This window comes from Pteropus vampyrus, unplaced genomic scaffold (genome assembly GCF_000151845.1).
Source record: "Pteropus vampyrus isolate Shadow unplaced genomic scaffold, Pvam_2.0 Scaffold23, whole genome shotgun sequence".
Lineage (NCBI taxonomy): Eukaryota > Metazoa > Chordata > Mammalia > Chiroptera > Pteropodidae > Pteropus > Pteropus vampyrus.
The window spans coordinates 1,234,973-1,258,742 of NW_011888804.1; the positions used below are offsets into that span (position 1 = coordinate 1,234,973).

At 45.6% G+C, this 23,770-nt stretch overlaps 2 protein-coding genes, 1 long non-coding RNA gene and 1 pseudogene across 3 annotated transcripts in view; all 4 read right to left on the bottom strand.

Annotated features, from left to right (window-relative positions):
• Nucleotides 1-6,007, bottom strand: part of WDR66 (WD repeat domain 66) — a 65,177-nt gene extending 59,170 nt beyond the window's left edge. The window contains exons 1-3 of the mRNA XM_023528150.1: nucleotides 5,891-6,007; nucleotides 4,548-4,987; nucleotides 3,726-4,091 (exon numbers count right to left, since the gene is read on the bottom strand). Coding sequence (XP_023383918.1) covers nucleotides 3,726-4,091; nucleotides 4,548-4,967 — 786 coding nt within the window. The 5' untranslated portion in view covers nucleotides 4,968-4,987; nucleotides 5,891-6,007. The remainder of the gene's footprint in view (nucleotides 1-3,725; nucleotides 4,092-4,547; nucleotides 4,988-5,890) is intronic.
• Nucleotides 6,008-6,762: 755 nt separating this feature from the next.
• PSMD9 (proteasome 26S subunit, non-ATPase 9) lies at nucleotides 6,763-22,683 on the bottom strand. The gene is made up of 6 exons (XM_011355755.2): nucleotides 22,459-22,683; nucleotides 19,104-19,206; nucleotides 15,598-15,809; nucleotides 13,942-14,043; nucleotides 8,533-8,621; nucleotides 6,763-8,086 (listed from the first exon to the last, which is right to left on the bottom strand). The coding sequence occupies exons 1-6, from the start codon at nucleotides 22,594-22,596 to the stop codon at nucleotides 8,059-8,061; spliced, it is 672 nt and encodes a 223-aa protein (XP_011354057.1). The 5' UTR covers nucleotides 22,597-22,683; the 3' UTR covers nucleotides 6,763-8,058.
• On the bottom strand, nucleotides 8,202-8,320 carry LOC111737069 (annotated as a pseudogene).
• Nucleotides 19,213-22,452, bottom strand: LOC111736962. Its single transcript, XR_002779299.1, has 3 exons — nucleotides 22,021-22,452; nucleotides 20,728-20,843; nucleotides 19,213-19,607 (listed from the first exon to the last, which is right to left on the bottom strand). It is a non-coding gene; the product is annotated as an uncharacterized LOC111736962 (long non-coding RNA).
• Nucleotides 22,684-23,770: the final 1,087 nt, after the last annotated feature.

A 23,770-nucleotide genomic window follows, 5' to 3' on the forward strand; every position in this document is an offset into this window, starting at 1 on the left:
TCAATCGGAGAACAGGTGAATTCAAATGAGGACATGGATATACATACACCGATATGAAATATTTTGCAGAAATACATAATATCACACTGGTAAAAAAAAAAAATAAATAAAAACCTAAATGTGCGTGGTGTGTGCACACACACACACAAGCACACAGATAACATGTTTGTACGTGTACAGAAGAAGGTCTGGGTAGACACACGGTTATCCCAAACTACCACAGGAGTCACCTCAGGCCAGTGGGATTGGGGTGGGGGTGTGTGTGCAAGAAGAGGAATCTTTGCCTTTGTTTAATTTTTTTATAAATAAAACCGATTAATTTTAACAAAAAGAAAAAAAATAATAAAGGCAAAGGGAAAGAGGAAAGAAAGAAGGTGTACTCAAGGAGGTAAACAAATTTGCAAAGGAAGGCAGTCTAGGGAAGTTTCGGTTCGGCAGTGAGCCCGAGGCTAACGGGGACCCAAACCCAGGCAGTGGCTCTGGTCAAATCACTTCCCCTCAGTAGTGACAGTCTCTGATTTCTTGTTCGCTGGTTACTCAAGACAAAAGTCTTCAGGGGCTCTAAAACGCAGCGGTTCTTTCTTTCAGAATGAGCAACCGCAAGCTTTAACCTTTAACCCCGCTGCTTGGAGGAGCCAAATCTAAGAAAGAAAGGAGGAGGTCAGGTGTCTGCGTTTCCCACTCGGCATTTTCCCGTCACCATCGTCATCACCATCACCTAGTTGTTAACACTTGTCAAGGGCTCACCGTGAATTAGGAACTACATCAAGCATTTTATAGACACTCAATCACTTACAAATCTGCAAAACGCATACCTTTACAGGGAAAGGGGCAGGGGGCGGTGGGGAAGGAGATAAATCCTGAGAAACAATTTTTAGAAAACAGCAGATGGAGGAAGAAGGAAAAAAAATCCCTCTTCTCCCTTCTCCTGGTAAATGGTAATATTTGTATTCCACAGATGGAGCCTCTGGGGGTATCATCAGTGGCAGCAAAGGCAGATCCCTTCGGACTGCCTGGTGCTTTTCGCAGTGGCTTCTCTTTTCCACGCCATTCGCTTCTGATCCGCGTGGGAATGGACAGTTTTAGGAGAGTGTGATGGTTTGGGGAGCTTTGTAAAGATGTCAAGCCAGTTGAGGCACGGGAGGCGAGGAGAGGGAGGGAGAGGGAAGAGGAGCGGGGAGGATGCAGAGGGGAGACCGAGACGGAAAGACGGGTTTTGAGGCTCCAACAAAAAACAGCGCCCTGTGCCACAGACAGGCTCCGCGCAGAATCTCCCGCCTGCTGAGCAGCTCTAATGAACCCAGCTGTGGCGCTCACGTCTGCATTCTGTCGCCCATGTCCAGACGGAGCTCCGAACTGAGCTTTAAAACACAAAAGTCTCTGTACTCGAAGAAAGAAACGGAAGAAGATACAAATACACGGAAGTATATACCGTACTCATGGATAGGAAGAATTAACGTCATTAAAATGTCCATACTACCCAAAGCAATATATAGATTCCACGCAATCTCTATCAAAACATCAGTGGCATTTTTCACAGACCTTGAACAAATAATCCTAAAATTCATATGAAGCCAAAAAAAAATTGACCCCAATTGACACAGCAATCTTGAGAAAAAGGAAGAAATTTGGAGGTATCACACTCTCTGATATCAAACTATACTACAAGGCTACGGTAATCAAAACAGCATGGTACTGGCATAAAAACAGACACATAGATCAATGGAACGTAACAGAGAGCCCAGAAATGAACCCACTCCTGTATGGTAAATTAAGTCTGTGACGAAAGAGGAAAAAATATACAATGGGGTAAAAATAGTCTATTCAATAAATGGTGTTGGGAAAACGGGACAGATACATGCAAAAAAATTAAAGAAGAGCACCTTCTTACACCATATATAAGAAAAAACTCAAAATGGATTAAAGACTTAAATGTAAGACCCAAAGCCATAAAACTCCTAGAAGAAAATATAGGCAGTAAACTCTCTGACATGGCTCTTAGTAGTATTTTTTCTGATGCGTCATCTCGGGCAAGAGAAATAAAAGAAAAAATAAGCAAACAGGAATACGCCAAACTAAAAAGTTTTTGCACAGCAAAGGAAACCATCAACAAAATGAAAAGACAACCTACTGAATGGGAGAAGATATTTGCCAATGATACATGTGATAAGAGGTTAATATCCAAAATATATAAAGAACTCATGCAACTTAACACCAAAAATACTAACAATCCAATTAAAAAATGGGCAGAGGACCTGAATAGACCTTTCTCCCAAGAGGACGTACAAATGGCCAATATGCATATGAAAATATGCTCAACATCGCTGATCACCAGAGAAATGCAAATTAAAACCACAATGAGATGTCACTTCACGCGTGTTAGCATGACCATCGTCAATAATAAACAAACAATGAGTGTTGGCGAGGATGTGGAGAAAAGGTAAAATTTGTGCACTGTTGGTGGGACTGCAGACTGGGGCAGCCGCCAGGGGAAAAAGTATGAAGTTTCCTCAAAAAACTAAAAATAACCTGAAACTTCCTGGATTTCATTAACCCATGTCGCCCTAATAAAAAATAAATAAATAAATAAATAAATACATAAATACATAAATAAATAAATAAATAAATAGAACAACTAAAAATAGAACTACCTAGCAATTCCACTTCTGGATATTTATCCAAAGACATCCAAAACACTAATTCGAAAAGATGTATAACGCCTATGTTTAGTGCAGCATGATTTACAACAGCCATATATGGATGCAACCTAAGTGCCCTTTGATAGGTGATTGGACAAAGAAGTTGTGGTACATATATACAACGGAATATTACTCGGCCATAAAAAAATAATGAACTCTTACCATTTGCGACAACATAGATGGACCTGGAAAGTATTATGCTAAGTGAAATAAGTCAGACAGAGAAAGACAAAAATCACGTGATCCTGCTTACATGTGAAATTTAAAGAACAAAATAAATGAACAAACACAACAGAAACAGACTCCTAGATGCAGGGAACAAGCTGATGGTTACCGGGTGCGAGGGGTGTTGGGGACGGGGTGAAAAGGGTGACGGGATTAAGAAGCACAAATTGACTACGAAAGTACAAATTAACTACGAAAAAGTCATGGGGATGTAAAGGGAATGCAGTCAGTCACATGGTTATAAACATGCACAGTGCCAGGCAGGTACCACATCAGTCAGGGGGGATCACTTCGTAAATTATATAAATGTCTAACCACTATGCTGTACACCCGAAACTAATATAAAATAATACTGAATGTCAACTGTAATTAAAAAGTTAGAAAAGCGGGGGAAGGTGAAGGGGAATAAGGTTCAAATTTTCATGCATAAAACAAGTCAGTCACGGGGATGCGGTGTGCAGTACGGGGGATGCGGTCGATGACACGGTGACAGCACGTACGGTGTCACATGGTTGCCTGACTTAACGGTGATCACTTCTTGAGCTATATAAATGTTGAATAACTAGGGTGTACACCTGAAACTAATATAATATTGTATGTTGGTTATAGTTTTTAAAAAATCTTTTTAAAAATAAAGAAATACAGTCTATTAGATGTTAAAAAAAAAAAGACATGAGAGTCTCTTATTAGTTTAAAAAGAATCTTTCTGGTGGTATTTTTTCCCATATGCATAAAAGTCCCCTCTTTTCCCATCTATACTCTCAAAGCACCGGGCGGGGGACAAAAGCACATTATGCTTACCAAGGGATACACGCTGTCACTGTCATTCTTTTGAAACAACATGTCCTCGGTGGTGGTGGACACCAGGGAGTCCTCTGAGACGATGGCTTTGGGCTGGAACTCTTTTTCCTCAATGAAGTAAGAGACCGCTTTTTCTTTCTTTTTCTCCCCTTCTGGTTCCAAACCTCCTCTGTCTTGTTCCGGTTCGTCTTGGGGCATCTGGCTGGTTTTCTCCCCAGGCTCGTCTGACAGCCATCTTTCGGCAGAATCCGTCTCTTGTTCCTCAGAACTGGTTAGATCCAAACCAAGAAATTCTAATTGTGAGCCCAGGCTTCTTGGATGCTCTGATTGTAACGAGTGCTTCGACTCACTGGCACTATAGGTTTGCTTTAAAAAAAAAAGAAATTAAGAGAGATTGTGATTCCAAATACAGTTTGTGCTGCTACATTCTCTCGCTTATTTTCCTTTCTTTTCCTAATCAGCCAGTCTCGGTGTTAGCCTCACTCTAGAATTACAAAGCGTTTTAAAAAGGAGCCTGCGACATTTTGTGCTTAGATAACAGAAACCACGGGCATGTCGGGTTTATTCCTGGGCTACTAGCAGACCCGCAATAGCAAAGTCATTCTAAGGTGCACTGGTTGGTTCCAAAAGGCCGACCGGTCACTTAGCATATTATTCTATAATGTTTAGTTATGGGTCTGCCTCCCTACACACCCTAGAACTCCTTTAGAGAATGGACTGCGTCTTACTTGGTTTTGTATCCCCATAGCCTGGCATATCGGAAGCATTCAATTAATGATTATGAATGAATGAATGAATGAATGAATGACAATTACTACTTACTGAAAAAGTTTCTGACATAGCTGACTGGTAATCAGTCGATGTAAGTCTCTCCACACTGATCGTGGACTTGGTGGCTCCTTGGAGCTCCGCTGTGGTTTCTTCCTGAATCCCTGCAGCCACCTCCTCCTGGGCTGTTCCAGAATCTTCCTCTAATTCACTTGCGCTGACAGTTTCTTCTTCCTCCTCCTCTTCCTCCTCTTCTCCTTCCTCTCGCTTCTCCTCTCCCTCTTCCTGCTCTTCTCCTTCCTCCTCTCCCTCTTCCTCTTCTTCCTGAGAGTCTCCCCATGCTACTGTGTCATCTTTCGATTCCTGTTGCATATTTTCTACCTCTTTATAATAATTTGTGTCATATTCTTCTTCTTCCGTTTCTGTTTCTCCATCTTCTTCTGCTTCTAGTGGATTTTCCTCTGCGTCTGACATTCTCCTCTGTGGACTTCCCTGTAAAGAAATTTGACCACGATAATCAGCAGGGCCCTCCGTCTCTCATTTTGATTCCTTGGTGCACTAACCTATTAATGAAATGTGCAATACCAGCTCTGGATTCTTTCCACGGGAATAAAAACAATGTCATACTCCTGGGAAAACCTTTCCCAAATTTTGAAAATACTGATCCCAGGGCCTCTCATCTTTCTAGGAATAACTTCAGAGCCTTTTAATTCATTTTAAACATATTCCTATTCCCAAAGGCAGCAAAATGTACAACACAGGTATTAGCGACAATTCTAATATGACTAAGGAAAGAAGCAGTGTAGCTTAGTGGTTAAAAGTATGGGCTTTGCAGCCAGCCTCTGCTAGCACCCCAGTTTCCCTGCTCACTTGCTCTGTGACCTTGGGTAAGTCACTTTACCCCACAAAGTCTAAATTTGCTCATAGGCAAAATAAAAATAACCCCAAATTCTGAGGTTACTGTGGAGATTAGATGAGATGACCGACGTAAAATGCTCAACACAGTTGCATCACGTAGGGATGCGAGAAATAGTAGCCACTGTTTTAAAAAGTTTAAAAGCCTTTTAACATATTCTTTCATTTAGTCCTTACAACAAACTTGAGGCTCTGAGAGTCGACGTGACTTTTTCAAGATCACACAACTAGTAAGAAGCAGACCTCTCTGACGCTGTTCCCCCACCTGAAAAATCGATTTCAAGTCAAGGACCGCTAGCACGAGCCCCTTCCGACTGCCAAACTTTGCCAGGAGAGGCGCGGCAGGTGTGCGGGTCCGTGGGGCGCACAGAGCCCGCGCGCAGCCCCTTGCTCCGCCCTGGGCCCCGCCCCACTCGAGGCCCCAGGCCCGCTTTGCTGGGCCCCCCACCCGAGTCCCCCCGTGGGCTCCGCCCCTGACTCACAGAGCGCGCCCGCCCAGATGGTCAAAGGCCAGAGTCGTCCCGCCGCCCTGGACCCCGCCTGGACCCCGCCTGGACCCCTGCGCCGCCTCCCCGGCCTCCAGCTGCCGCTGCTTTCTCTTCCACCGGCTCCCTAGTTACGGTTGCCACCCAAGCCCGTCCCCATGGTAACCGCCGCCGCCGTGGGCGACGGGCGGTAAAATCAGAGGTGAACGGCGATCACGTGTGCGCAGAGCGTCCGCGAGCGTGGCCGGCGCGCCCCCTGCCGGCCGCCAGGGGAAAGGCACCAACGCGACTCCTGCGGTGAAATTTGCTTTCCTGGTCTCCCCTTCCTCTTTCCTCCCATCCTTTCAACTCTGGCGCTGTCCGCAGAGAAGCTGCAGCGGCCAATACTAGCAAGTTTGACCTTAAGGCTGGACGAGATTAAGTGAAGCACTAGGAACCGTTTGATAAAATTCTCTTTGTCAAAAGCAAACTAAATCCCCCTGTCTCACAGACGCCACACACATCTGTCCTCACCCGGGCACTACGTGTTCTGCAGAGAATTTTAGCTAACTGGAGTTAAATATTATATAGGTCGCATTACCTCACTGTACTTACCAAAAAACGTTTCTGCAAAACCAGTTTGGTTTAATCCATTTGGACCTTCCTACCTCTAAGTGACCCACCCCTAGAACCTCACAGAAGACGGCACACGTGGCCATCCTGTTTCTATCCATCCTGTTTCTTTGGCAGGCAGGAAACCCGCCAAAGGCGCTGATGCAGAAGACTCTCTGTAGTTCTCATTTTAGAATGTGACAGATCCTTCCCGCCCCCATGCCCCCATACTGGTTGATTAATATGCATACGATCTCAAAAAAGAGGGATAAACTGAATAGGATAAGCTGTGTTTATTATAGTCTAGGGCTTATACAAAGACTGGAAAACACTTGGAATTAGAACACGATTTAAACAGCAAACATTGGTAAACGTGGCACGTCTGTGGCTCCCAAGAGGGGACTATGTGAGGACGCACCGGAGGACAGTTTGGGGAAGACACGACAGGAAGGCTTTCAGGTGAAGCACGAGAACCCACGGCCGGAAGCACACCCTGGTACTGACACCCGTCGGGGCAAGCTAGTATCTGCATCCAACCCAAGCAAATCTAGTCCCAAGGAACACGAGCAAGCCTCAGCAGAATACGCCAGATCTCTGAGAAAGTGGTCTGCATCGACTGGAAATAAACACTGTGACACAGTGAAGAGAGAAAGGGAGTGAGACTAGTCACTAGGAATCACTGAAACCCATTTTGCCATGGCGAAGGAGGAATTGGTATGTCCGAGGGTGAGATGTGCACACGCTGCCTGTTCCCATCAGTGGTGTCAAGCCCGCTTCGGTTTACAGAACAGTGCTGATCTGAGGGCATGGCAAGGTTCAAATATAAAAAGCCAAATTAGAAGCCAATTTGCAAGGTTTTTATTCTAGAAGTGACGGGGGCTTGCTGCCCTCTGGTGGGTTACGGACCGGAAAAGCTGGTGCCGCGCTGGGCTGCCTGGGGGCCTCCTGGTTTCCCTCTTCTTAGGGAGAATCATCGGGGCTCTGAGTCCACTGTCGAGGATGCAACTTCTGTATCCAGAGCAGCGATGCCTCGGTGCAGATGCAGATGGGGCAGCCTGACGCATGGAAACCCCGTTCACTAAAGGATGATGTTCCTGAGATGCTAGTCAAGTGTGACGCTGGTGCAAGTGTTGGTCTGCTCTGGCCAACTTTCTATGAGGCTGTTCTGACGCCTGTCTAAGCTTTGTCTGAGAGGTTCACAAGAAATTCAGCTGGAGTGATAACAAGGTCTTATCAGCACTATAAAACTGTTTATTTGGGGAAAAAAAAATCCAAAAAGAATAAAGTCGCATCAGCACCTGCCAGAATAACTCCCACCCATTTGCCCAGAGAAGATTCCCATATAGGGCACGGTCTAATCTGCAACTGATGCTAAACACAAATGAGGCTTGTAACAATGCCTTAAATCCCGAGATTACGCTGGGAGGCCATCGCGTTGCCACCACCTAGAGGTTCAGGCTTCCAACCTCCTTCAGGTCCTTAAGCTTTAGGGAGAAAAGGAAAGAAGAAATCCCACTCGACCCCACAGTCCAGGGCAAGGGAAGAGGCTTCTTGTTACTGTTCCCTGGGGCCAATCATCTTTGCAAAGGAACAATGTTGCAGCTGGAAGAAAAAGAGGAAAGAGACAGCATGAGTCCGGTGGCTCCATTCAGGAAGATCAGGTGAGCCCTTCGGAGCTTTTCACCTTCGTTCCTTCATTCTCTCTCTCTTTTTTTAACGCCTGCTGTACCCGGTCTTCCTAGGTGGTCTCCCATCCAAGTAGCAACCAGGCCCGACCCTGCTTAGCTTCCGAGATCAGACGAGATCAGGCGCGTTCAGGGTGGCAAGTGCCCAGTTAAAGAGAGAACCAAGAGAACAGGCCTCCCTCCACCTCCACGCTTGCAATCTCACTCCTGCCCCAAGGATTCATCATGAGTTCTGTGGGCAAGCTGAAGACTCCTGTCGCTTCCCAATAACCCCCAACTCCCCACCCCCGCTTCCCACAGCTTTATGTCCAACAAACACGCAGCGGACACTGCAATGTGAGTATGTGGGAACAGGTACTTTACCCCAGCAGGCCTTTGCCAGCCCAGCGTGTTGGGACAAGTCGGAGCTGGTGCTTCTCCCCTCTGCGGCTCACTGTCACATTCAGGGGCTTCTGAAAGGGAAATAAGCTCATTTTTTTGTTGTTGTTCAACTTCATTAGCACTCAGAGAGATTCGGGCTACAATGCTGAGGGATCGCTTTTTTCCCATCAGACCTGTAAGAACGCTTGCTTATGTTAAGCATAATAGTCCTGCAGCTGGGCAGAGTGTGGGGCGCGTGGCACTCCTGGGGCAGCCAGTGGGGCTGCACATGGGTACCATCCTCTTGCAGAAGCAAATCGCTCTCCTCCCAAGACAATCTTTAAATGGTGCACAGAAGATACATTTTGCAAAAGTACAAGATGATATGTGAACTAAATGTTCCATTCCAGGACTGTTTATAAATTCAGATACTGAAAACACCCAAAATATCCCTCAATTAGGTTTTGTTCAGGACCAGCTGTGATTACTTGAAAATGCAAAAGCTCACGAATTGTACTGTATACCAAAAAAAAAAAAAAAAAAAAAACCCAGCAAAATATGAACCCACTTGAATGTACTTTCTAAATGGACATATGTGTTGCTTGGTGCATACAAACTTTTCTGGGAGATATACAAAAAATTGTTAATGGGGGTCACTTCCGAGAGAAGCACTAGTAGTTTAGAGTAAGAGAACATCTATCACATCTGCACATGTTGGGATTCTGGTCAAGGTGGCGGAGTAGTATGTCAACTGTCATGGAAAAATAAAAAATTATTTTAAAAAAAAATCTATAAATGTACATTGCCTTTGATCCAGTAATTGACAGATACTTTCATACGCGACAAGAATGTTCACTACGCCATTGTCTGCGATGGCCAAACAATGGAAACGCCCTAAATGTCCAGTGTGGGGGCTGGCTAAATAAAAGGTGGCAAACCAGCAGAATGTGGTGCAGACAGATGCACACTGAGGTGGAAATCCTTTCACAGGGCAGGAAGCTAGAATAGTATGTACAGTACGTCTTGTTTGTGTCTTCTTTTTCAAAAAGCCGTCACTACAGACCGAGAAAAAGTGTGAGGGACACGCCGATGTGCTTCCAGTTCTGGAAATGACAGCCTTCATCCCTGACACGGTGTCGTGTTAAGGCCTATTTTACATCCTAAATGTCTCTCTCGTTTGCTCACTTCCTTCCACCCGGAGGCCGTTCGTCAAAGCTACCGTCACGTCCTGACCGAGCTGCTAAGACTCTGTCGGCCTTCCAGTCAGCTCTCTCCCGAGGATGCGGAGAAATCCTTTCAAGACACGAAGCTGCTTACATCTGTCACTCTCCAGCTGGGGAGTGTGCCCGGCTCCCAACTGCTCCTCAGGGAAAAAACAGAGTTGCAACCAGCCTTCTCTAGTCCCCCGCCTCAGGGCCACACCCTGCTGGAAGGCCCCGCTCCCCGCCAGTATCTACTTACGAGTCACGTCCTAGGAACATTCTTCTTCAACCCCAGACTAAATCGAGACCCCATTATTTGCTGTCCTAGCTCCCTTGAACTTTTCCTTCGGAACACTCATCACAGTGTGTAATTCATTACGTATCCGAGGTCACATGACTAAGGCTTGCCTCCCCATCGAAGTGCTCCCAAGGCAAGGACCCTCTCTTGATCTCTTTTGTTCCCTGTTGTAAAGCCAGCACCTTGCCCAGGATTCAAACAGAGCAGCAAAGGTGCTGTGCAGGGAGAGACCCGAGACTTTCACTCTTACTTGAAACACTTTGCACTGTGTGACTTTTTTAGACTAAATATTCATTAGTATTGATATGTAATTCACATATCATAAAACTCATCATTTTAAAGTATAAAATTCAAAAAATAAATAAAGTACATAATTCAGTGGGTTTTACTATATCCAGAGATTTGCACCCCCATCACCATTATCTAGTTCCAGAATGTTCACCATCCAAAAAGAAACCCCGTACCCATCAGCAGTCAGTCGCTCCCTGCCACGTCCTTCCCCAGCCCCCGGCAACCACTAATCTACCTTCTGTCTCTGTAGATTTGCCCATTCTGGACATTTCGCATAAATGGAATTCTCTAATATGTGGCCCTTTGTACCTGGCTCCTTGCACTTAGCACGAACCCTTTCAAGGTTCACCCACGTTATAGTATGTCCATCCTCCATTCCTTTTTATGCCTGAATAAAAGATGCATTTTTTAAATAATAGACAACTTTTTTAATTTTAAGATTTTTCCTTTGAAAATACATACATATATTTACATATATATATATATATATATATATATATATATATATATGCACTTGATCCAGAAACTCACCTTTAGAAAGTTATCTAAAGAAACAGATATGTCTATAAGAGCATTAATTTCTAGGTTTCCAAAAAATTGGAAACTATCTAAATATCTAACAATATAACGTGGTGGGGGGGTTTATGATTTTTTTAATTCACGGAGCAGACCACGGAAACTCAGGGCGTTGATTCTCAAGCCGGGCTCTGGTTCCTGGGGACCGCAGGGCCTTGCAGGGGTGAGGCCCTCCTCCAGCCCATCCCAGCAGCTCAGCTGTTATCTGTTTGATATACTGGAATTCCCCAGGAAATTTCACTTGAAGAGAAGGTTCTATTGCTAAAAAACATTTAATGACTACTTGTGTAAAGACTGATTAACACAGCGTTACTAACTATAGTCGCCACGCTGGATGTTATAGCACGTAATGATACTGTACTGCATATCTCAAAGCTGCTAAGTAAGAGAATAAATCTTACAAGTTCTCATCCCAAGAAAAAAAAATGTTGCAACTATGCGTAGTGATGGATGGTAACTAGACTTACTGTAGTGACCATTTCACAGTCTATGCAAATACTAAGTCATTTTGTTGTACACCTGACACTAATATAATGTTATATGTCCATTATACCTCAATTAAAAAAAGGATTTATAGACCTATAAGGAGCCTAAGAATATATTTATTCTTAGAGACCCTAAGCCAGAACCGCCCCACTAAAACACTCCTGGATGTCCGACCCTCAGAAACTGTGAGATAATGTTTGTTGTTTTAAGCTGCTGATTTGGGGGATCAATTTTTTTTTACTCATCAATCGAAAAATAATACCACCTTTATGGTAAAGGGAAAAAGGGAAGCAGAAAATAGATTTGTTCCAGGGAAGCCAAGAAAGGTTCAGAAAAAGAGAGACCAAAACAGAATAAAGACTCTCACAGATAGGAATTCGATATGTAAAACAGGAGGTGATATAAACGGGTGAGTAAAGTATTAACTATTCGATAAATGGTTCTGGGACAACTATCCTTTGGGGGTAAAAAAAAAAGTGTGGTGCCCTACCCCACGCCATTCACAGAAATGAACTCAAGAGAAATGAAAACAAATGTCCACACAAAAACTTAGAATGCTCCTAGCAGTATTATTCACAATAGCCAAAAATTAGAAACCACCCAAATATTCATCAACTGATGAATGGATAAATAAAACGTGGTCTATCCAAACAATGGGATAGCCATAAAAGGGAATGAAGTACCGATATGCTACAATATGAACTTTGAAAACATCATGCTAAGTGCAAGAAGCCAGTCACAAAATATCACATATTGTAGGGTCATCCCATTTCTATGAAATGTCTAGAATAAGAAAATCCATAGAGACATAAAATAGTTTAGTGCTTTCCAGGGTTTGGGGGGGTATGGGGGGAATGGGGAGCGACTGCAAAGGTGTATGAGGTTTCGGTACGAGGCGATGAAAATGTTCTATAACCGAATGTAATAATGGATGCGTAATATACTGAAAACCACTGAATGATGCACTTTAAATGGGTGAACTGTCTGGTATGTGAATTATACCTCAATAAAATTATAAAAAATAAAAGATAAACTCCAGATGAAGAACAAAGACTAAATGATAAAAGAACTAGAACTTCTTTAAGCAGACACAAAATGCAAAAGCTACGAAGCAAAAAACTGATGAATTTCACAAAATCAAAATGTGAAACTTCCACACACATACAGACTCAGTGAAGGTGTCACTGTGGGAACGAAGGCCTGAACAGTGGGGCACAGGCCCCGGCTCACTGTTCCTGGCCCGACGCCCGCCTTCTCATGAGTCACACGTGGATGAGCAGGACCCGAGTGGGCGCAAGACAAACTCAGAATTGTTGGTTAAACGGAAGGTTTCCCTTGGGAACCAAAACCTTTAGTAAATAATTTCTGTGGGCTCTGAGCTCCATTTTCCACCTGCAAAGTATGAATCTTCGCCAAAAAAACTTTCGTTAGGGTGATGTAACTGAGAGATGAGCCGAGATGATTATGCCAGAAAGTGGAAAGCTGCAGCCAATTTTGAATTCCAACTCTTATTATATTTTTAAGGACTGAAATCGTCAAAATGCACACATGTCAGGTTCTAATATACTACTGTTTGAATAATACTGTGCTACCGTGCATTACTCCATGTTTCTTTAAATTCTCGGGTATGGTTTTGGCAGGGAAGAACACCATCTATTAATGTACTATTAATAAATTCAACAAAAATGGATGTCTAAACGTATTTTTAAAAAAATCTTTCAAGTAATCAGAGTCACCATAAACAAAGTTAAAAGACTAGGAGCTAACCAGGAGAAACATCTGCAACACGTAAACTGGCAAGGGTTTAATATCTAGAATATATATAGTTCCTACAAATCGATTTTGTAAAAGGACAAATAATCCAGTAGCAAAAAATGGGAAAAAACAGACAGGCAATTCACAGAAATGAAAATACAAAAACATTAATGAAAATGTAAAAAAATACTCAACCTCACTGGTAATCAGGAAAATACAGGTTAAAACGACATGTTAGCACAGGTATTGGAAGACCGATACGTAATACGGAGTACCACTGACGGTATGATACACTCGGTATAAATTAGTAAACTGCTTCAGATTACCTATTAAAATTTTAAGTGTGCACAGACTGAGAGCCTGCAGTTCTTTTCTTTCTCAAGACGAGCCCACGTGTGTCCACAGTTGCGAACAAGTATACGTGGCTGTTGGCACTGGCGTAAAATGGGAAATAACACGTGTTCACTGACAAGGCAGCAGATGGACAAGCTGCAGTCCATCCGCACGGTGAGAAACGCTGTTTAATGAAATGGGGACAGGAAGTAGGGGAGGGGTAGTCTAGATAAGGTGGCTGGAAAGGCCTCACTGAGGTGTCACTTGCACAAGATGAGGGAGGTAAGGGGGAAGAAGGACATGAGCGAGGAAAAGCATTCTCGGCAGAGGGAACGGCAAGCGCAAAGGCCCAGTGGGCACTGTGCCTGAGTAACAGCACTTTGAAGGCAGCAGTCAAAGGCCCCTGTCAACGTTTCTTGGCCCTGGCAATTCTAGGGTCGCTGACCAGATGCCACGTAACCCCCAACTCACCCCCTCGCTGTGCTGCACCACACTGCCAATGTTTTGCAGAGACTGGAAATTGTGAGTGTTTACGGAGCCGAACTCCACAATCTCGTCATCCACTTGCAGACCCTACAGAGAGAAGAGAAATGGCTAGAGGTTAAACCAGGCTAGAGGTTAAATGTGCTTCTGGTGCTCCTTACCCTTCCACACCCAATTCAATGTCAAGGTCGAGAGCTTGTTTTCTACAGGGGACAACGGCAAGTGCAAAGTGAAGCAGTCGGGGATTTAGACACCTCATCCAGGAGCGCGGGGGGTCAGGGGGTGTGGATAACTGAGCCATCTCCTCCAGGAGGCTCCTTCTAGTGCAGATCTAGAAGACAGCCAGGTCTGCCCAATGTCTGATAAAAGCTGGCAGTTGCAGAGGCCTTGAGACACGTGGGGAAAAGCCAAATGCTGCTCTCTGGTGTCCTGGCTCAGGTTCAAGGGCAAGAGGAGGCAAGCCAGTCTGCACCTATTTTGTCCAGGGGTCAGAATTTAGACGTTTGCCCTAGAAGCCCCCAAACAAGCAGCCACAGGCACAAAGCTGACCCAGGACTAGTGTGACCCTTTTGTTCTGAGGACACAGCCACAATCCATTCATCCCTTTAACACATATTTGTCACGGGCCACTGTGCTGGATGCTGCGGAGACGGGTGTGCAACTCACGGTCCTGTGATCATAAGAGGACCAGCGGGACCTGGATTCAGGACCCAGTTCCACCTCTTCAGAGCTATGTGTCCTGGCACAAGCTACTTCAGTCTTTGAGGCTTGTCCTCATGGGTGAAATGGGGTAAAGATTAGTACCAACTACAGAAGGTGGCTGCAGGGTTAAATCTCAAATGCATTTTCACATAAAAACTTGCACGTGATGTTCACAGCGGCCTCTTTCATAATGGCCAAAAAATAGAAACCAAAATGTCCATTAACTCATGAACAGATAGACAAAATGTGGCCTAGCCATACAATGGAATATTACTTAGCTGTCAAAAGGAACGAAATAGAGATACATGCTCCAAAATGGATGAACTTGAAAATATGATAGTAATTGGAAGAAGCCAGTCATAAAGGACCACATAATGTATGAGTCCCTTTATATAAAATGTCTAGAATAGACAATTTCATAGAGACAGAAAGCAAACCAGTTGCTGCTGGGGGCTGGGGGAAATGGGGGCTGGGAAGGGTCTGACTAATCAGTACAGGGATCCCTTTTAGGATAATCAAAATTCTCTAAAACTGACTGTGATGATGAATGCACAGGTCTGGGAACATACTAAAAGCCACGAAACTGTATACTTTAAAATGGGTAAATTTTATGTATGTGAATTACATCTCAAAAAGCTGTTTAAAACTTTTTCAAATATACTCATTTGGCAGGATACCCAGGAAGTGGCAGCTGCTGTCATTTTGTGTCTATTACTCAGTGCCCAGCTAAACTTGACTGTCTCTAAACTGGACCGTGGTGATGGACAATTTGGTGGGCAGCAGGGGTGGACACCTCTCCAAAACCCTGGTGCCAGCACGAGGCTGGGCCCCCAGTGGGTGCTGTGGGTCAGGTGGCCTCGGGGCCGGGCGGGGCGGCCTGGAAAGACAGAACCACATGCTCTCAGAGCTGGGTGAGATTTCGGTGGCTGGGCCCTGGCTTACCGCGATGCTGGCGGGGGAGCCGGGGCTGATGCTGTTCACTCTGGCGAAGGCCTGCGGGGGGCTGAGGCCCTCGCTCCGGCCCCGGTCGCGGCTCATGGCCTCTTCGCGGGCCTCGGCCGTGTCCCGGGCCTGCTTCTCCTTGTCCCGGGCGTGCAGCTGGTGCAGGGCCTCCTCCACCTGCTTCATCACCGCCTTGTGGTCATTCTGCAAGCCTGGGAGGAGAACGCCGTATGAGGGGCTGAGGAAGACAGCCGAGGACAGAAGACTCCCACCGTCACTCACTCAGTGTTTAATGAGCCCTTCCTCTGTGCCAGACACGGGCTAGAGGCCGAGGGCCGATCTGTGAACAAGACGGAGCAGCCCCCGCACGAAGCCTACAGCACGGCAAGGAAAGAAGCGAGAGAATAACAACACCTGAGGACTGCGATGCGGGCCCGGGGACCTGCCCTCGCCAGGCCAGGGGATGAGGGAAGGCTGCCCAAAGCCAGCGCTGCTCCAGCTGGGACCTGACAGGTGAGCAGGAGTCTTCCCTGGCCACGAGCTCCAGTGCACACAAGGGACACGCGGTTGTTACACGACGGAATGAAGTGGGCGGGGCTTCGCTTTTCTCTTAACGCCTCCAAGAGGAAAAGTGATGCCCACGTCTACTGATACACAGCTGCCGGCGCTCAGTCTGGGAGGCGTAACGGGAGAAAAAGCTAGAAGTCAGGAGTTTAGGGGTGAATTCCTCGATTTTTTTCAGTACTGATGGCGAATTCAAAATGTCGTGAACCACCATGCCAGCCGAATAAGTCACCTCTGCAGGCCAGTCCGGCCTAACGGCTGACATTTTCCTAACTTCTTTTTAACCTAAAACAACTTCTACTGCCGTGGATTCCACACCGTACTCAGAACGGGTCACTCACACAGTCCCGACAGGTTTCAGAAGCCTAAGCCGTCAGCACTGCCCGCCGATCCCCGTCTAGCACCTGTGGGTCACGGACTTTCAGACTCTCCAGGTGCCTTCCAGTGTGAGCGTGCCCGGCCACCTGACCTGGTTTCTCTGGCTCTGTCACTTCGGGGCACAGGTGAGGCCCTCAGGCACCACGAGACACAGGTACTCAACTCACAGGCGCAGACACGAGAAAAGAACCCAGGTTTGAGCAAGCGAAGACACAGACCCGGGCAGGAAGACTTCAAATGGCATCGATGCACAACACACGGTCACTCTCTGACTAGAAAAGGCTGCCCACAGGCGACAAACTCCATGAGGAGCCCCAGAACTCTCAGCAATGCCTGGCACACAGTAGGTACTTTATCTACAGCTGTTGGGTTTGGAATAAATGACTTTATTTACAATATGTTACAATTCTGATCAGAATTCCAAAAAACTTTTTTCCTGGACAAAATGTTTCCGAGGCATTATTTCAAACTCAAACTTGCGATTCTAATAAATGTGGGTATGCTAATGTAAGATATTAATAACAGGGAAGACTGAGGATAGAGTATATGGGACCTCTGTATTATTTTCCCAATTTTTCTGTAAATCTAAAACTGTCCTAAAAAATAAAGTCTAGTTTTAAAAATAAGATAAACTTGTGAGAACAGTTCTTCAAAAGAAAACCAATAAGAAGGAATTGTTCAACCAGATTCTTAAGTATATTAAAATCATTAAGAAAATATGATATTAGCACCCAAAGGAACAGTCAACAAAACAAGGCAAAAAGCCCAGAAAGAGATGTAAGCAGGTCTAAAGATTTCATATGTGATACTGCTAGCATTTCAAATGAATGGAGAAAGAATGGACTGTGTAATAAATCGTGTTGGATCTCGAGAGTATCGTGCTACGTGAAATAAGTCAATGGAAAAGCACGAGAACAGTATGACTTCACGCGCATGTGGGTTATAAAACCAAAAGCGAAGGACAAGCTCGTAGATACAGACGACGGAGTGGTGGTTACCAGAGGGGGAGGGGGTGGGGGAAGGACAAATAAGGGAAAAGGAATCAAATAAATGGGGACGGAAGGGGACAAGACTGGGCAGTGAGCGTACAATGAAGGACACAGATGTTGTATTATGAAATTGTACACCTGAGACTTATATAATGGTATTAACCAATACTACCCCAATAAATTTAATTCAAAAATTAAAATAATAATAATAATAATAATAATAAATGGTGGAACATCAGGCTAATCATTGGGAGAAAAAGTCAGTACCCTCCCTCATGCTGTGGGTGAGAACCTCTCAAATTTCCCCCAGAACCCTCCTAACTGGGGAGGCAAGTGGGCTGCATCCCCGGAGAATCTCAGGTTTAAGCCAAAAGCCCCAAATTTCCCTCCGGTCTGATCATCTCAACATGGTTTTCCCCTACTCTGTGTCTTCCTATTTGCTTTAATATAAAAACGGCATATGCTTCTTTTCCCAAAAGCTTCAAGGAAAAATGAAGCTCTAAGAAGTTCTATGACAACACTGTGGCTCTAAAAACTGCAGCTTTGGTATTGTAACCTGTGTCCCACCCAAGGGCACCTGTACCCTCACAGTGAAGCGTGGCCTTGTACCAAAACACGCTGCAGATGGAGTCAGCATTCAAACAGGTGACGGAAGTCACGAAGCGGAAAAAGGAGACGATAAATCCCTCTAACATGACTTGTTGGTGACGGCTGGTCGCCCCGCTGTGGAAGGGTGAATAACGGCCCCACAAAGATGCTCCCGTCCTAACCCCCAACCTGGGACTGCATTACTTCACGTGGCAAAGGGGACTTTGTAGATGTGATTAAGTTCAGGACCCTGAAACGGAGAGAGTAGCCTGGATTACCCAGGTGGTGGGCCCGATGCAATCGCGAGGGTCTTTCTAAGTGAAAGAGGGAGGTGGAGCGTGAGAGAGAAAAGTGAGGCCAGAACCAGAGGCAGCAGAGGTGCCGCTGCCGGCTTTGAAGATGGAAGGGGCCACGAGCCGAGGAATGTGGATGGCCTCCAGAAGCAAGGGAACAGGCTCTCCCCTGCCACCTCCAGAAGGAACACAGAGCCCCGCCTCACACCTTGATCTTAGCCCCGTGAGACCCATTTGGATATCTCACTTGTGAAACTATCAGATAACAAATTTGTGACGTTTTAAGCCGCTAAGTCTGGTAATTTGTTACAGCAGAAACAGAAAACGAATACACTGCCCAACCTCTACTCTCCCTCTGTTCCTTGGTCGCAAACATTAACAGCTAAGCATGTTTCCTGACACAGAATTGATCTGTAAGCAACGTTTGACTTGGGTTTCTATTGTTATTTCACTCAAGTTTCCACAAAGAGTAGAGTTCTCAAAAACAAAATGAAAACGGAAACCATGAATATAGAACCCTTGAGTCTAACCCATTCCCTGAGTTCTCAGTCCTTCAGTGGGGACATGAGATAATCACATCAAAGCAGAAGAGAGGGAAGCAGATAATATGGAACGCTAGTGATTTCATTCGTGTGCCTTTCCTGTCCCCTCCGGGGTGAGGGACGCCGAGGGACCCTCCCCGAGGGTCACTCACAGACGATGTTGTGCCTGGCAGTCCGGACTTGGTACAGGTCCACGTCAGACCGGGGGTAGCCCTCACAGTCCACCAATGGCTCGTTCATTCCAACACCTTTTTGCTGGAGAGAAGAAACGCAGTTATAAAGATTGCACGGGTAGGAGACCTCTTTCTCCAGGCTCTTTTCTTTCACAGTCATAATAAAGGCGACAGTAACAAAAGCTGCCATAAATTGACACTTAACACAGACCAGGTACTCTACCCACGTGCTCTCACAACCACCCTCTGAGGTGGGCACTATTTTTTAATTTCTAATAACACAAGTAATCCACGAATCAGCCTCCTTGTTTGAAGTTAGAACTGTGCCAATAAAACTGAAGACTCTTTTGAGCATCAACCCCAAGGCCAGCCTCCTCCCCGACTCACTCCTGGCCGGCAGCTGACACCTGGCAGGTGGCCTTGGAAGGTGGAGGAGAGTGAATACCCCTAAAAGCACCCAGCTGTGGCGGAACTTTGGTTTTTCTGAATATAAAAAAGAGATCGAAAAGGGCTTGAATTTCAAAGAGGCTTTCTCCCCTGAAAGGACACACTGATATCACCAGTTGCCTCCTGGGGAGAGAAACTAGGTGGCTGCGGACAGGAGAGAGAGACAGACTTTCCGTTTCACATCTTTTTGTAGACTGAATTTTGACCATGGAAAAGTACTCCCTATTTGAAACAATACATTAACATTTAACATTTTGAATTGTTTTCCTACATAAGTCAGAGCACGGTGCACAAAACAATGAAAGGTGTCACATGACGATGGTGCAGGACAGGGATTCTGCCGTCAACTAGGTGGCTTAGATCTCAATTCTGCCGCATCGGGTCTGGGGGCCCCTGGTTAAGGCCTTCACCTCTCCAAGCCTCGGCGTCCTCGATTATAAAATGGGAATAACGGCACTCACTCCCTTCTCGCCTGTGAGATTAATGAGCTGACTCACGTGGAGTGCTGAGCACAACACCGGGAACATGTGCAGTGGGGTGAACAGCGGCCCCCAAAAGGGATGTCCAAGCCCTAACCCCCGGAACAGTGAACGGGGCCTTACTTGGAAAGAGGGTCTTTGCAGATATAGTTAAAGATCTCAGGGTGAGATCGTCCAGTTGCCTCCTGGGGAGAGAAACTAGGTGGCTGCGGACAGGAGAGAGAGACAGACTTTCCGTTTCACATCTTTTAGATTTAGGATGGGCCCTAAATCCAATGCCGGATATCCTTATAAGAGAAAGCAGAGGGACATCTGGGACACAGAGACCAGAGAGAAGGCCATGTGAGGACCGAGGCAGACAGTGGCTTTACCATGCCCAGTGTACACAGGTACTGGGTAGAGAGATTCCATTAGTTCATCTCCCTTTGTCTCTGGGAGCCTCTGGGTTACACCGACTATTTCCTGTTGGGGGCAGGGGACCCCATATCCTCCCTTTACCACAGTACTCCCTATAGATACCACATAAATGTGCCAGGGGCTAGAGCCCTGTGTCTGCCTCTAGCTCTCCCACAACGACTGAGAGTTGACTGGCTTCCAGAATCAATACCACATAAAGTACTGCTGTCCAAAGTCGGGACCCACAGGGCATTAAATAAGCCTGAATCTAAAATACTTACCCTCTTTCCAATTATCTTCGATTTCTTTCAAGGAGAAAGTCTCCATCTGGCGCTGGGCTTTATATCACCTACGGATCACTTGCTGTCTCTGGGCCTCTCTATTCTGTTCTTAACAGCTTTATTGAGATAAAAGTCACATACCATACAATCCGCCCATTTAAAGTGTATAATTCAGTGGTCTTTAGACTATTCACAGAGTTGTGCAACTATCATCACAATCAATTTTAGAACATTTTCATCATGGTCCAAAAAAGAAACCCCAGACCCATCAGCTATCACTCCCAGCAACCAATAAGCTACCTTCTGTCTACGGATTTGCCTATTCTGGATATTTCATATAAATGGAATCATAAAAAGTGTGGTCTTTTGTGATGAACGTCTTTCACTTAGCATCATGTTTTCAAGGTTCATGCATGGTGTGCACAGATCAGTACTCCGTTCCTTTTATTGAATAATATCCCATTGTATGGAGAGATCACATTTTATTTATCCATTCGTCAATTGTTGGACATTTAGATGGGTCACCTTGATATGTGTTATTTTTCTCATATTTAAGGGGAAACATTCTCATTTTTTCATATGCTGTAGAATTATAAAATTCCCTTTTAAAGTAAATTTATTTAAGTCAAAAAGTGGGTCAACTGAAAGAAAAACAGAGAATAACAGAACAGGAAGTATATGGATACAGCATCCTGCTCATGGTAGAAAGTAACTGAGTTTGAGAAATGGCTGGCATGACACTTGAAAGCACAGGTTCTGAATTCAACAGGCCTGAGCTCTAAATCCCTCTTTGTGACTTTGAGCAAGTGACTTCCCTCCATAACGAGCACCCATCGGGCATATAGTCAGCTTCCCGGCCTCTATCTGATACTTCATCTTACTCCCATCACCTAAAATGCATTCCATCTGCCCTATAGAAGATGTAATTAATTTGCCCTTCTCTGTCAATTGATTTGTGGTTTTACACTAGGTGGCTTAAGAAAAACTATCAGTTTTGGAACCAGACAGACGTGGGAACTAGCCCCACCGCTGCCACTTTTTAGCTACAAGACCCTAAGGCAAGTGTCTGCCCCATTCTGAGCATCGGTTTCCACCTTATACAATAAGGATAATGAGCCTTATCTATAACTCAAAGCTCAGTACTCTGACTAGTAGCATCAGCATCGCTGGGAAATTTGCCAGAAATACAACATCTGCTCCCACGTGCCCCGCCCCCATCACAATCCGAATTTTAACATACACATTAAAGTTTACGAAGCTCTGACGTAAAGTGGTTAGCAAAGCATAGGGCACCTGGTAAACTTTGAACAGACTGGTGATGGTGATGATTATCAATTCTCCGGCCTCTGCAAACTTATTAGCTCTGTGATCGGAGGCAGCTCTAAGTTAAATAACGCCTCTGTTTCCTCCTCCCTAAAACGGGGGAAATAATAGAGTTCCTGCGAGGATTAAATGAGCTCACCAATGTGAAGCACGGGAAACAGCGCCCAGCTCCACAAACGCTTGCGATGTTACCGACACTGTTCTTCGTTCTTAACGTTATTGCCTCACTGCCTGCTGCCGACAGAGGCCGCAGTTGCGGCGCCTGGAGCCTCCCAGGGAGGGAAAGATCCACAGCCGGGCGCTCAAGCGGAGGCCACACCGGCCTCCCAGTCCCCCTGGTCAGGGGTGCCGAGTCAGGAGGCCTTGGGGTGCCCCCACGCCGCCCGGGAGCCCCGCGCCCACACTCACACTCTCCAGCACGTCATAATTGGCCTTGATCTGAGCCTCGATCTCCTCCTTGCGCCGTATCAGCTCCTGGATGTCACTGACAGTCACCGCACTGGCCTGTGGGGAGCTTCCGCTCTGCCTACCTTCCTTCTCCGACATCCTGGACCTCCGCCCAGGATTCTGTACACCCGGTTTCCCCGCTGCGGACGCCCGAGGAGACTACGGCTACGGCTCCGCCCGCGGGCCAAAACACCAAGGCGGTCCGCGAACGCGGGACGAGTGAGGGGCGTGGCTTCGTCGGTGGGCGGGGCCACCGGAAGCCACACCCTTCTGGAACACGTGGTACCATGGTGATTCGGCTTGGGGTAATATGAGGAGGTAGACCGCACCGAGGCTGGTGATTTCTCTGTAACTGGCTCATTTTCTTTCCTCATTCATTCAACTAACATTTATTGAGTGCCAACTGTTTGTATATGAGAGAGCATTGTGTGTGGCGCTCCAATTCAGCTCTTCGCATCCACACAGTCCTTGACCGTTTATAAAACACAGATTCCTTATGCCCCATTTTATAAAGTTCAAATCTGGTCATTTGCCTCTTACTGCAATGTGAGGACCTTAGGTAAATCACCTCTCTGAGACTCAGTCTCCTCATTTGTAAATTGGTTCCATATTAATAATCTATTTCATAGAGCTGACGTTTTGCCAATAAATATTTATTGAATGTCTTCTCTGTGCCATATACTGTTCTGGGTACTGGAGGGGTAAAGAAATGAAGGTTTGGCTCAGTGCCTCTCACATATTAGGGTCTCTATAAATTTTGGTGATATTGATGATAAAAATAACAGTAATAGTAATCATTTATCGAACGCTTACAACGTGCCACTGTTCTAAGTGCCTTTCATGTCTTAATTCAACAACCTCTTGAAACCAGGATTATTATTACCATCATTTGACAGCCGAGAAAGTCATCTCAAGAACCAGTTTGCCCAACTAGCAAAATAAGCAGCCCGAATTTCAACCCAGCTTAAAAACCAGACAACGAAACTTCATGTCTTAACATTTGCCCCTTAATATTTGCACTAAAAGGGACACACTGTCACTGATATAGCATTCAAACATGTTTGCCCTGGTTCCAAACGTGGAAAACAAATCCTAATTGAGCAATATTCTTCAAAACAACTGGCCTGAACTCCTCGAAAAGGTCATTATTGTGAAATACTCATGCGTGCCAGGCAGATGCGCGCCAGGCAGACGCGCGCCAGGCAGACGCGCGCCAGGCAGACGCGCGCCAGGCAGACGCGTGCCTAGATTAAAGAAGACTGAAGAGACGCTG